General features: G+C 35.6%; 1 protein-coding gene across 2 annotated transcripts in view; it reads right to left on the reverse strand.

The window, feature by feature from the left end:
• The window catches only part of FAM185A (family with sequence similarity 185 member A), a 55,876-nt gene that overhangs the window by 11,010 nt on the left and 30,817 nt on the right, over positions 1 to 14,049 (reverse strand). The window contains exons 6-7 of one of the 2 annotated variants that reach the window (XM_004439344.3): positions 8,766 to 8,861; positions 5,037 to 5,171 (exon numbers count right to left, since the gene is read on the reverse strand). In XM_004439344.3, coding sequence (XP_004439401.1) covers positions 5,037 to 5,171; positions 8,766 to 8,861 — 231 coding nt within the window. The remainder of the gene's footprint in view (positions 1 to 5,036; positions 5,172 to 8,765; positions 8,862 to 14,049) is intronic. The other variant, XM_087442733.1, reaches the window with a different exon arrangement.

Here is a 14,049-nt window from a genome sequence, read left to right on the forward strand (position 1 = left end):
AAACCCAGGCATTACAAACAGAATCATACGCTCTAAGATTGGGTCCTGTACTTTGATCTCTAGTCTAGGGGTCAGCAAACTGCAGCTCACAGGCCAAATCTGGCCTGAGGCCTGTTTTTATGGCCTGAGAGCTAAGAATGACTTTTACATTTTTAAAGGGTTATAAAAAAACAAAAAAGAATATGCAACAGAAACCATATGTAGTCTGCAAAGTCTAATATATTTACTATCTGGCCTTACAAGCAAAGTTTGCAGATGAATAGAAACAAAACCTGGTCTTCTTTTTTTGTAAACATTAACAAACAAAGTTGATGTCTAATTATCTATGACACTCCCAGGATCTTACCCTTTAACAAAATGATGGGTAAACAAAAACGTCATAAAAGCACAAACGATCTGAAGACAGTTCCTATATTAACTCCCTGTCAAAGTATTTTTAAGCAGCCAGCCACAAGCCTATAGCATTCTTTATTCTGATACTAAATTTCCTCCATGTCGTCCTGAAGCACACGTACATGACTGACAAAACCACGTGCTATAAGCTTGGAGAAAACCCAAAACGTTAGTGTGTTCTAAAAGAAGAATTATTTCTACGAGTCATATCAAAAGACTAGATTTTTTTCCCACTTGGAGAGAAAACACTGTTTCTAGATCTTAAAAGTGATATCCTGTGGGCCTCGTCCCATTTCAACCTCTTTTCCAATCCATGAATCAGCTTTCCATTATAAATCACAATACCATTAAATGTATAACTCTCTGGCCTAAAAACAAGCTGAGAACTCTTTTCTGACTTGGTGGTTTATTTTGATCCCAAATGAATTTATTTTTTATATGCTTTACATTTCTAGTTTGACTAAAATAAAGTGAACCCATTAGTACCATCTTCCCTAGTATGCAGTGACAAACAACAATCATTTGGCTGGCAACACACTTTATCTCTTAATACTCTCTAAACATCTAAATTGGAGAGCTTTAAGACAAAAGGACTTTGTACCACATGCATTTTTTGGGCTTAGAGAAGGGCTTGATATACCACAGCGAGGTTTCATATCTAAGTTGATAAACCAAGTCTAAAACCTAATAGAGAAATCAACTTCTTCTTAGAACTATCTTACCTAAGCCATTTACCACCTGTTGAATTTGCCATATATGGGTAAAGCAGAAAACTTAGAATCAAAAATCTCATAAGGATTAGAGAATGCCTCCCAAAGAATACACACTGTGCACAGCTTTTTAGTAGGTAAATGTTTCAGCCTGAGAGAGTCCCTGGCTTTCTTGTGACCTCGGAATAGCACATAATACTTGTAAATCACTTTAAGAATTATACAACATACAGTTATTTATCAGTGACAGCAACAACAGCAAGGGAAACCATTAAGCAGGAAATGAAATAAAATTACAGGGCTGACACATCAAACCCTGTGGAAAGCCTGAGCCCTGGGACTAAATTTTATTGGCATGGCTTCTTGCAGAAATCCTGCAGAAGTCATGTTATAGATACAATCCAGACCTCTTAGCAGTGAGGATATTTCTGTTTCTATGCCTCATAGGCTCTGTAAGGAAGGCCCAGATGAGCTAAGCTCAGCTGCCCATAATAACAACTCGCATATAAAGCTGCTCATTATTTCCAAATTTGGGTTTCAGATTGGAAATCTCCACAGAAAAAGCAATCTGCCCTGATTTTCTAGGTCTCTTAAATTATTCCATCCACGTGATAAAGAAGATCTGTAGCCTTTTGGGCACCAGTTTTAGAATCAAAATGAAATACGAAAGTTTCTCTAAACCCAATCACTTGTTCATATAGCTTTTTCCAAAAAGACTTCCCTATCCTTATCTGAGGTCCCTCTGCATTGTGACTCCAATGGATTTAATCTAATATCAGAGACAACCAACAGATCCATCTGGGGCCCAACTCATAGTATATCTTGTGCTACTCTATAAAAGAACTCTGCCGGTCACTACGTAGATTCTTGTGCTGTAAGCAGGAAATAAATTTCATTCTGCAATTTGGGCTTTCCTTGTTTAGGAAGTGGGGACTAGAGTGTAAGATACAGTAACAACACACAAAAAGAATTAAGTAGGCTGAGGAGCTTTGTAATAACCAATAAGGTAAGCATGCACCTTCCTCATAGCATCCATTCATCTATTTCTTTAACCAAAATTTGTTGAAGGCTTATTTATTTGTTTGTTGAGTTTAAGAGAGATCACTGTAGAGTCCAGGCCACCGAACTCTCTCCTGAATTACTGCAGTAAACTTCTTCTACTACTGTCCTTTCCAATCTTTCACCATTCGAAATCCTGTGATCTTTCTATTGCACAGATCTGATTATGTGAGCCCCAGATTAAAACTTTTCAGTGCCTTTACAATGCACTTAATATAAAATCCCAAACAGCCCTATATAAGCTGACCCTTCCCAAACGCTCCAGCCTCCTTTTATGGCACTTTCTCCCTTACTCTCTACACTCGAGCTATATAGAACTTTTTTCACTTCCTCAAACTCACAATGCTAGTCTAATTTAGATGTGCCACCTCCATGCTCTCACAGTACCACATACATACTTTTACTATAACATTTATTTCACTTTACTGTCACTGGTTTGTTTGTCTTGCCTCACTAGTATGTAAGCTCCTCAGATGGCGCAGAGATCATACTTTATCTTTGCACTCCTCATTTCTAGCAGTGCCTGATTCCATAAATGTCTGTTGAGTGACTGACTGACCAAATAAAAGAAAATACAGAGGACAGAAGGAGGAGCAGCTAGGCTAGGAAAAGATAATGTTTGTTTTTAAATGTTTGAGGTGGTACTGGTTTAGTGGAATGGAAACAGGCAACAACTTAATAAAAATATCAGGTCTGCAGATAATGATTTTATCCAGTGACAGGACTTAGTGTTTAAATAATTTAATGAGGTCTTTTTTTAATGTCTAAAGTTGACAAGAATAGAGTTTTAAAACTAAATCTAAATTTCAGAAAGGCATATGAATCTGTGAGTAACAGAATGAAAAATGACAAAATAGCTTTAATTTATAATTCAAATATTCTTAACATATGTAAAATAATTTGATTATGCCATCATTCAGAGCATTATTAAACAAATTTGTATTATTGCGTTAGATTACTGGGGCCAAAGAAAGTAATTCTGTTGGCTCCTTATCAAACTTAAGAGACTAGGTGAAAAGAAGCTGATTCTTACCACATGTAATACACTTAAATTTTCATCTAATTTTTTCTGTGTGACTAAAAGTCTGCCCATTAGGCACTGGGTTAGATCTGAGAGTGTACAGGTGTTATTTTTAAACATTTTTTTATTACCGTTATGCTTTTTATTAATATTCTATGATTTTTAATAGACTGCTTTCTTAACTTTTATGACATATAAAATAAATATTTAAAACTGAATCTTGATCTTATGAGGACATCCCACCACTGCCACCACTCACACTTTCTTTTTCTAGACAATATCTCATGGGTGAGCCTGTGGCATACATGCATGTACACGCATGTACACACTTTAATTTCAATGTCCTTCTTGATGCCATTCTGGTAAGATTTAAAGGAAAAGTTCACCAGCATTAATTCTTTTTTTTACCATATACATGTATTATCTATACAATAAAATTTTTTGTGTGTGAGGAACAGTGGCCCTGAGCTAACTCTGTGTCAATCTTCCTCTACTTTGTATATGGGACGCCCCCACAGCATGGTTTGATGTGTGGTGTGTAGGTCCACGCCCGAGATCCAAACCCATGAACCCTGGGCAGCTGAAGCTGAGTGTGTGAATCCAACCACTACACCACTGGGCCAGCCCCTACAATAAATATTTTAAAAAGTAATCTCAGCCATCAATACAGCCAGAGGTAATTAGAAAAAATGTGCAAAAGCTATTAACATTTCTGGGATTGAGAATTTGTACTAAAAGAGCAAGTTTACAATGTGCATAATACCAAACAAAATTTCTATTTATTCTAATCATACAAAGTTAACTTTAAATTTTACACTATAATATATGTATTTAGTTGATTTTTTTTTTTTGGTGAGGAAGATTAGCCCTGAGCTAATATCTATTGCCAATCTTCCTCTTTTTGCTGAGGAAGATTGGCCCTGGGCTAACATCCATGCCCATCTTCCTCTACTTTATATGTGGGATGCCTGCCACAGCATGGCTTGATGAGTGGTGCGTAGGTCCATGCTCAGGATCGAAACCTGTGAACCCTGGGCCACCGAAGTGGAGCACACGAACTTAACCACTAGGCACCAGGCCAGCCCCTGTATTTAGTTGATTTTTAAGTCCAAGAATTAGAAGGCAGCTGTGCCAGAAAAAAAAAATTTTAATGATTTTTAAAAATTCTAATTATGGTAAAAAACACAAAACATAAAATTTACCATCTTAACCATTTTTAAGTTTACAGTTCAGTAGTGTTATATTCATATTACTGTGCAGCAGATCTCCAGCACTTTTTCATCTTGTAAAACTGAAACTTTATACTCATTGAACAACTCCCCATTTTCCCCTCCTCCTACTTTTTGCTTCTATGAATCTAACTACTTTAGATATCTCATATAAGTGGAATCATACAGTATGTCTTTTTGCGACTGGCTTATTTCACTTAGCATAATGTCCTCAAGATTCATCTATGTTGTAGCATGTGACAAGATTTCCTTCCTTTTTAAGGATGAATAATATTCCATGGATATACCACATTTCATTTATCTATTCATTCATTAATAGACATTTGGGTTGCTTCTACCTTTTGGCTACTGTGAATAATGCTGTGGTGAATATGGGTGTGCAAATATCTCTTTGAGATAGGAAAATTTTTTAAATCAATTTTATCCAATGACAGGTCTAGTGAGTGTTTCAAACTAAAGGTCTGCATTATGTTACTTATAAGCAGCAGAAGAAAAAAGTGTCAAAGACCAAAATGTGACAATGAAAAGGAATAAAAGACTAAAACAGCAGTTAAGTATACCGTATTTCCACTTACATACGAACAATGACTATTCATCTTAGATAGCAAAATGCAGTCTCCTTACCAGTAACTATTACACCATCATCTTTATAAGCTTCAGCCATTTCTTGAACATGGACTTCTGAGTTTACATCAACCTCTTTCCCTGATAACTGCAAATGAGCTTGAAGAGAAGACGCAACCTTGACGAGAATAGAGCCTGTAATAAATTTAAAGGAGAGCTTATTAATGCAAAGAAATCAAAAGTATCAGAGCCTATTATAAAAATGATTGAAAGGGTAGCATTGCTCCTGGTAAACTGTCTTTACTCTTCAGCATATTCTATTTAAATAGCTGTGCCTTTTCCTTACTCCCAGGTGGTCGACGTTTTCTTACTCCCAAGGCATTCATAGTAACTTCTGTCAACAGTATGAGTCATTAGGACATTATGAACTACTATTTCTTCTTTTGCCAATAGCCTTAGTCAGCTCATCTATACCAGAAAAGTGAGTAGTTTACTACACCTGTAGCTTGTAGACAGGATTTACCATTAATTGAGCATTTTCTAAGGGCCAGACATCTTAATTACACTATCTTTTAAAATATCCGTATCAACTTTATGAGGTATTGTTATAATCTCGACCTGACAGATGAGAACTTGCTCAAGTTCCCACTGGAGCTAGTATTGGAATCTAGATCCGGTTCAATGACAACAAAGCCCATGATCTTAACCACTGTGGTATTTCACATACTGCTACCTCGTCATATTACAGGACATAAGTATTAGAACACAGCTAGAACCCTGAGCTCTTGTGCTTTCAGTTGTACCTTGGGTGGGTGTGTATTGGGGAGAATAACAATAAAAAAAGGAATATTTTAATTTCAACTGACTAATGTTTCTTTTCAATGGATTACAGTCTTTTTGGTACCTGAGGCAAGACATTCAACTTTATTTCCACTACAATCTTGTGGTAATTCAAGCTTCTAAAGGAGGAAATAAGAAGTACTCTGTTAGCTAATGATTTTTCAAAACAATTACATGGGTTGCAATGTAAACTCACCAGCACACTCCTGTTTCAGAAGCTTTTCTTTTTCTGTTTCTCATGTATCAAATAAAGTAAGTAAGAGGCCTCAGCCATAAACCATTAACCCCAATTCTGTGGACAACGACGGTCAGGATAACAGTCATTGTGAATGTTGTACAGATTCCTTTTAGAACGCATTTATTTATGGGTCACTGTTTGCCTTCTGGTTTGGTTAACATCAGCTTAAGTTTCCCTAAGTAATTTCGTATCTTCTCAGCCTTCCTAACTGGAGCTGGAAGTTTGCGGTAAGACTGATGAACTCGCATATTTACGCCTCAAAACAGGGGAGAACAAAGCACATCACTACAAGTAATTTATTTTATTTAAAAACCAAATTGCTTTCAGGGTTTAAGTGTAAACTACTGACAGGAGATTCCCCAAAACAATAGATATGAGGGCTTTAGGAAAAAACAAAACAAAAACAATCCTGGAAAATTTCAGGATGAATAGAAGATACATGTTTTTCTACCAAACATACTTTAAAAAGTAGAAAATAATAGATTTAAAAAACTTTTTTCTAGAACTTTATATCTCTAAATACATCAAATGTGATAATTTTATGAACACTTTTTTCTGTTCTTAAATAAATAAAGGAACCTTAAATCTGTTAGAGCTTTAAAAGCGTTAAGCAACGCAAATAGTTCTATCCTAATCTCTCTCCATACCCTTAAAAAACACAAAAACCATTACTACCAAAACTCCATTACTCTTTGTGAATGAAGAATTCTCATGACTTGAAAACTTTCCCAAATGTCCCACCTTTAACACTATTCTTTTTTAGAAAGGAGAGCTGCTGTTGTATCTTCAACCTCTTGTCACTTCATGAACTGCTTCATGGTTATTGACATCAATACTATATTTTTAATTAAAAAGTGAACTAATACAGTACCATTTATTGAAGACATACTATATATTAAGATTAGTGGTTTTATCAAGGACAAATTTTAAGTGGAAAAGTCAGTACTCAGATGCTGGTCTGACTCTCAAGCCTAAATACAGCCTTTCGGAATGAATTAATAAGGTCACCACATTAACTTTCATAGGATAAGTGAAAACAAGCATTGTAACATTCATTTTCACATGGCAAAATGGAGAAGACCTAAGAGACTCAAATGGCTGGCTCTTGAAACCTACAGCAAGACAGTGGCAGAGCTGGAATGGATTTCAGGTGTCTTTACTAACCATTAAGCAACAGAATCCTGAATAACTGTCCATTACTCTAAAAAGTTACTGTTCCCAAGTGCAGTGAGAATTAAGAGACCTGAAATAAGACAGAAATCTCTGTTTCCAGTTATCTTTAAGCATCTGCCAGTAACATGGCCCCAGTAGGAGAAAACACAAAATTGTAATCCTAATCAAATTTTGCAACATCATATGCTATGTCCACAGGTTACTGGAACAACATTCTAAATAACACTCAAAAATATTTTAAGTAGATAAAGATTAACAATGTTTTTTGTTTGTTTTACTTTCTTGCCCATCCATACAAAATAGGAAATAACTTTCATGTAAGAGCTGCTTATTCAAAACTTCATTTTCACTCTGTTATTAGTGACATTAAATATTGTAATGGTTTACTTTTTTTCTCCTTGGGTGTTTGTAATAAGAGAATGCAATTATATGACTTTTATGGCATTTACAAAATACTCTGAATAGTATTACGGAAGCTCTTAGAAATTTAGTGAAAACATGATATTATCTTAGTTTAAAGGGAAAAAAAGTGACCCTGAAAAATCAAATCACACCTGTGTGTCAGTAATAACTTCAGCTTCAGACCCCTATGTTTTGTAGTTTTATTCTGACACTCTGACAAGGGAGCCTCACTGGACAAAAAGGTATTAACCCAACATGGCAAAGAAATTACTAACAGCAGGAATAATTGGTCTCTGTAAGGAAGTATTTTCCTTGTTAAACACATAGCCCTGTTCTGGCCAATATGCAAGAGCTTCTAGACTTTATTAAAAAAATTTTTTATACAGAGATACAGGTTCTTAACTTTCTGTATCTGTACCCAAGCCACTTCAACCCCTACAGCCAAGCTACTCCAAGTAGCCAAGCCACTGGCCACCATGCACGTGTGCATGTACGTACACACATGCACACACAGACTCATATTCAGTCTTCAGACGACTAAAAAAGTGTATCATTTTTAATGCAAGACTTGGACTCAGAATAAATTATTTGTACTAGAAATAAGATTATTGAAAGAGATACATCATAAGTCTTTGATACTTCAAGAGACTAAGTCAATAACCACTTTAGAGAACCTTCCTGGTGATATCTTTATTTCAGGATCACACTTTGAAAAGTATTACTCAGAGTGATGAGTGACGGCCTGAGAAGGTCCTCTTACAGGCTGGTCGGAAAGTTTCCAAAAGAACGTATGGGAACATTTTCCTCCAAAGAATATTCTATTTCAGACATAAAACTAAACTGAAAAACCCAAACACTAACACTAAAAAATTCCACGATAACAGTCAATATATTACAACCTTTTTGTTTGCACTACAAAGAGCAAAATCGTCTTCATAGCCATCTGTCCCAAAAGTTTCAAAGATCATTGGTCTAGAGGACTAGTATTCTAGTCTTTAAATCAAGTTCTATCAGAAGAAATTTTCTTGAAATCACTATGTCAGTATGGATAAGATAATTTGACCATCTGTTTCCTGAATGTTATATAAGATCTTCCCTACACCATATGTCAAAATAAAACATTCCACTTGGCTAACCTTTATGGGCTTTCAATTCCACTTTCCCCAGCTGGCTGACATAAATATCTATGGCACCTTGATGAGTTGAGGCTGTTAGACATCCAGAGGACGAATCTATGAGGAAGGAAAAATCATAAGCATCATCGTTCTTATTTCAGTAACTGGAATTATAAACTTGAAATAAAAGGCTCCACTTCAGTATTAGGATAAGGAGCTAAGAGTCTTGCAAGGTTTTGTATATTCCTTATAACTATGCCATCTTTTGCTTTAAAATGAAAACAGAATTAGAAATCTAGAAATCTACCTAGACAGCTAATAAAAAATCCCTATGTCTATAGTACCCTGCATAATTTATCTCTAAACATGTTTACTCTAATACCTAATGTTTGGAAGGACAGTACACAAGCAATGGATTCTTGACAGCCAAGACCATTAAGTATCATTGATATATTTAGTTTATTATCAACTTTCAACATTTACCAAAGAATTCTATCTCATGTACAGTCACATATAAATAGTAGCAAAGTTAACAAAAATCAAAACCTCTTATATTTTCTCCTTTTAGCAAATTTGCTAGTACTAAAAAGTGCTGCTAATAGGGAAAAATTACTAGATAAGGTTTTGTTGCATTTCTTAGAGGGACAGAAATGGGGGGGAGGAATCATTTGAAGAGTAGGTGATGTTTGTTTATATGTAAATATTTCTTTTCAAGTTTCTGGAATTGAACCGATATCTTTAAATCAGGGAAAGAAAATCACAATTAAGATGGTCCTGATTTGACACTAAAATTTTCCTATGTCGTCATTGATCCCAGTTGTCAATTAGCCAACATTTCTTTTTTTTTTTTTTAAAGATTTTATTTATTTATTTATTTTTTTTCCCCCCCCAAAGCCCCAGTAGATAGTTGTATGTCATAGCTGCACATCCTTCTAGTTGCTGTATGTGGGACGCGGCCTGAGCATGGCTGGAGAAGTGGTGCGTCGGTGCGCGCCCGGGATCCGAACCCGGGCTGCCAGCAGCAGAGCGCACGCACTTAACCGCTAAGCCACGGGGCCGGCCCTGCCAACATTTCAAGTTCAAGGGAAAGTTGACAGAATCAGAGATACAGAAGTAAGAGAATGATGTTGAAGAGTCAGTGCTAAGTAGCTTCTCCTTCTTCCTCCTCTCTCATAGCAACTGAACCTTTAATTTAATATTCTATCTGACTGCCCTGAGAAAGCATATTTTATCAGGAGCTTTTATTACTTCAAAGTGGAAAAAAGTAGGGAGTATGGTGAAAATAATGCCAAAAATTATATTATACTTTTTATAAAATGTGGAGAGAAAACATCTGTATTATCACAAAGAAGCCAATATTTTTCTTTAAAATAAATTTTAAATGACTCCAAACAAAGACAACAAGTTGGTAAAAACTGTTTAAAACCTGACTCCAAGATAATTTATAACATTTTATCTCTAATCTATACTGAAACATGTCCTTTATCAGACCAAATTTAATTTTTAAGTGTCAAAAGTAAACACTGATGCTGAGAAATTAAGCCACTAGAGATAAATGACAGGGAACAGCTGGATAAAGATGAATATTTCTCTTCTCAGATACCAACAGAAACTCCTTTTAAAACCTCTTACTGCATCCTAAAAGAAGCCAAGTAAAAATATATTATGGTAAAAAAAATGTAGACTACACAATGTGTATATTATCCCAGGTTGAACAAAGTAAAATATTTGAAACATTAGTTTGATTTCTTGCTTTCTCTAGGGGAAAAAAAAACACAAGATTTTTGTGTGGCTCATAAACAATACTTTTCACTTCTTTTTTTCCCTCAAATGGGAAATAAACAACAGCTAAATAATTATATCCTAAGCCACTAAGTAATTACATCCTCATGTTAACAGTCTTGAACTCTGATAATGGCCCATCTTTTGGAGGCTGACAAAAAAAACACAATTAAAACTCAAGATGTGCTTTCAAAAGAGAAAGCAAAAGTGATATTTAAAAAGCTATGTAGCAAAACAACCAATGATTTTCTTTTGTTTTCTGTAATACAAATGGAACTAAAAATTAATTATCAAGAGTCAAATTAAGGCTTCATCCACAGAATTTCATTTTTTGGAGAGTCACATAATAGAGAAATTCTACAGCTCTTGGGGGAAAACTTAAGGGAAATACGCATTAGAGGGTGATTAAGAAGTGAACAGAAATTGTTAGTCCAGACAGTGGACTCATAGAGAGTCTTCTATCATCACAATTTTGGACAAAGATCTTGATGGTCTGACAGAGACCACTGAGTTTTCATGGAAAATTACACATACAAAATTACACATACAAAAGGGAAAAACTGACGTCAACTACCAGGTAACACTACCTACAACCAAGGAAATAGATATTTGTAATATATAAATATATATACAGAGAATAGTAAGTAAGCTTGAAAGGCTAAAATTCCAAACTTTGCTATTTTCTTTCAGATAAAGGGAGAATTCTCTCAAAATTGGTCAAGTATGTTCAGAAAATTCTTCTGAATTTTTATAATTTTACCTCAAGTTTCAACACGTAGATAGTAAGGAACAGCAACACAAAAAATATTTCTCGACTTCTGCAACTTGATTGCTACACTTCCAAAGCTATACTAATTGCAAAAACAAGGAACAAATTTTATATATAGGACATAAAGGATTTGCAAAGGCAGAATTTTAAGGTCACTTCGAGTAAAGTTTTCTAAATTAATGTCCTGCCTAGGTATTCTGTATTAGTGAGGGAGCATATAGGAGGCTGGGCTTATGAGAGATACACAAGGCAAAGAGCCCCTTACTCCCACCCCCCCAAAACATGAAGATGTTCTTTTTAAAGATATAATTACCAGTACACAGCTTCCAGTAGTGCCTTCCAAAAGAGACAACAGGGCAAACAAAGTAAAGCTAGGTGAGCAATTCTATTAGCACTCCTATCCCACCATTAACTACTATCAAGTTCTGCTTTCTCCTGTTGACTAGTTTTAAATGGAAGATGACCTGGTGTTCCAGAAGAAAGATGTATTTTTAAAACTATGAGTCCAAGAAAAATCAGAGTTTTGATATACATATAATCAAATTTTTTATAGCACTTCAGCTTCTGAGAGAGCTCTGTATTAAGGAAAGTAGGAAGAAAGGGTTTTGGGAGGTAGGTTAGAATGTGTATACAAAACCCAAACGACTGATGAGATTACTTAAGAAGCTGATCAATAATATTATCTAAACTAGAAATAAAGGACCTTAATTACATATATTCTTCTCAATAAAGGAATCATGGAGAAGACAGTCTATTTTCCTGAAATCAGATAGGATAACACCTAAATCATCTCAAGTCTCTTAATATTCCAATTTGATAATATTATATAACCTTTTCTCAACACCTGTTCCAATATTTTGAAGCCTCTGCTATTCTAACAAATTTCCCTCTCAGATTCCTACAAATCACTTTTTGTTTCTTTGTAACTGTTTTGCTTCTACTAATTTCAATTCCTCAAAATCCAAGTTACTCAACAGACTTTAATTAGGTTGTCAAGATTTGTAGAGCTGCCTTCAACTTTCTCCAGCAAATCTTTTGCTTTAAGGAAAACACAACCCAACCAATTAAGAAATTTCAAACAAACATTACCCACTTGTCACCTTTGGGATTAAGGCATCAAATCCAAAATTTCTCCAGAATCATAATAATGGTTTTTAGGCTCTACAGCAGGGTTGGCAAACTACAACCCACCTCTCGTTTTAATTAATAAAGTTTTATTGGAACAAAGACACATCCATTTGTTTGTGAATTATCAATGGCTGCTTTTGTGTTAAAATGACAGAGTTGCATAGTATAGATAGACCATTTGGCCCACAAAGCCAAAAATATTTACTATTTGGCCCTTTATAGACCATGTCTGCTGACTGTTAGAGCAAAACAGTTTGTTTTGAGGAAATGAGTGTGTTTCCCCAAAAAACAAAATGTAAAATTTGATTTTATTTAAGACAAAGAGATTTACCAAATTACCAAAACCATCTCTCTTTCTAAGGCCTCAGTAATATGCATATAAGTATAAAATTTTTGCTTATAGAAATGAAAAAATTGTTGCCTCAAGGCAGTTCTAACTTTTCATTGACCCGATTGTTCACCATTTTCTAGGGGTAATGAAGTTGCTTCCACCAAATTTATTAAAGTGAGAAATAAGACATCACCAAGTAGATAACTAGGACTTTGCTGACTTGCTTAAAGATGGTGTCACAACTTCTTTTGTTTAACCTCTTAAGCTATATGTTCCTATTGAACAAAACGTTAGCAATATTTGTTTGCTCATAAAGGTGCATAAGTGGCTTCTTCAAAAATGGTATGGCATCTCCTGCTCTGGCTGTCAGTAGAAATGGGATGTATTCCACAAATCAGTGACTTTTAGGTCCAGATATATTCAAAGGAAGAAGCCTATATAACAAGACCCAAACAGCTTTGATTTCTATATAAGTTTTGGATAATTTTTGCCATGCTCTCCTCTGTCCTCCTGTCCCATTCTCCTTCCCTCCTTTCTTTTTCTGATTTAATACTGACTATAAAAATATACACAGTATATTTTGAAATAACAATTGTTATGAGAGGTTCGGGGATTTGATCGGAGACGTAAAAGACACTTTCCACTCCAAACAAATGGACTGAAGGTATATTTTATTATATAGAGGATAGTAAAGGCGACAGTCTGCAAACAGATCCAAATAGGTCAAATATTAAGAGGGAAAAAACATCAGCCCGACTGGAAAGGGAAAACACCCACATCGGCTGAAGAGAAATGACACAAATCAACCGGAAAGAGAAACACCAGGTTGACCGAAAAGAGAACACATCAAATCACTTACTACACATCAAATCAATTACTTCACATCAAATCAGTTACTCACAACATCCACGCCCCACTGCCGGGAGAGCCCTGTCAATCAATGCGGCTGGGCAAGGATCACTCGTCCTGGGCAAGGCGTCCCTTCCACAGGTGGAACTCTCACCGGGTCTCAGTTTCCAGCAGTTTTTATACCATCAGTAATTTGCAGAGTAAGCAATTACAGAGTTTGCAGAGCAAGCATTTAGTGTTTCCATGCACAAAATGGTTATCAGTGGCGTACGTGCACTGAGCCCCCTGGCTAACGTCCCAGCCCAGTAGTTGTGTACGTGCATTGTTCTCTTTGGTTATCGTCCCAGCCCGGCACAGATGGCCAGTCCATCCCGTGCTATGATGCTTCAAGAGCCTTGAAATGTTACAACTTGCAACTCCCTCCATGAGAGAAGGGTTAGTTCCCA

Source organism: Ceratotherium simum, chromosome 1, assembly GCF_057802395.1.
Source record: "Ceratotherium simum simum isolate JZ-2026a chromosome 1, ASM5780239v1, whole genome shotgun sequence".
Taxonomy (NCBI): domain Eukaryota; kingdom Metazoa; phylum Chordata; class Mammalia; order Perissodactyla; family Rhinocerotidae; genus Ceratotherium; species Ceratotherium simum.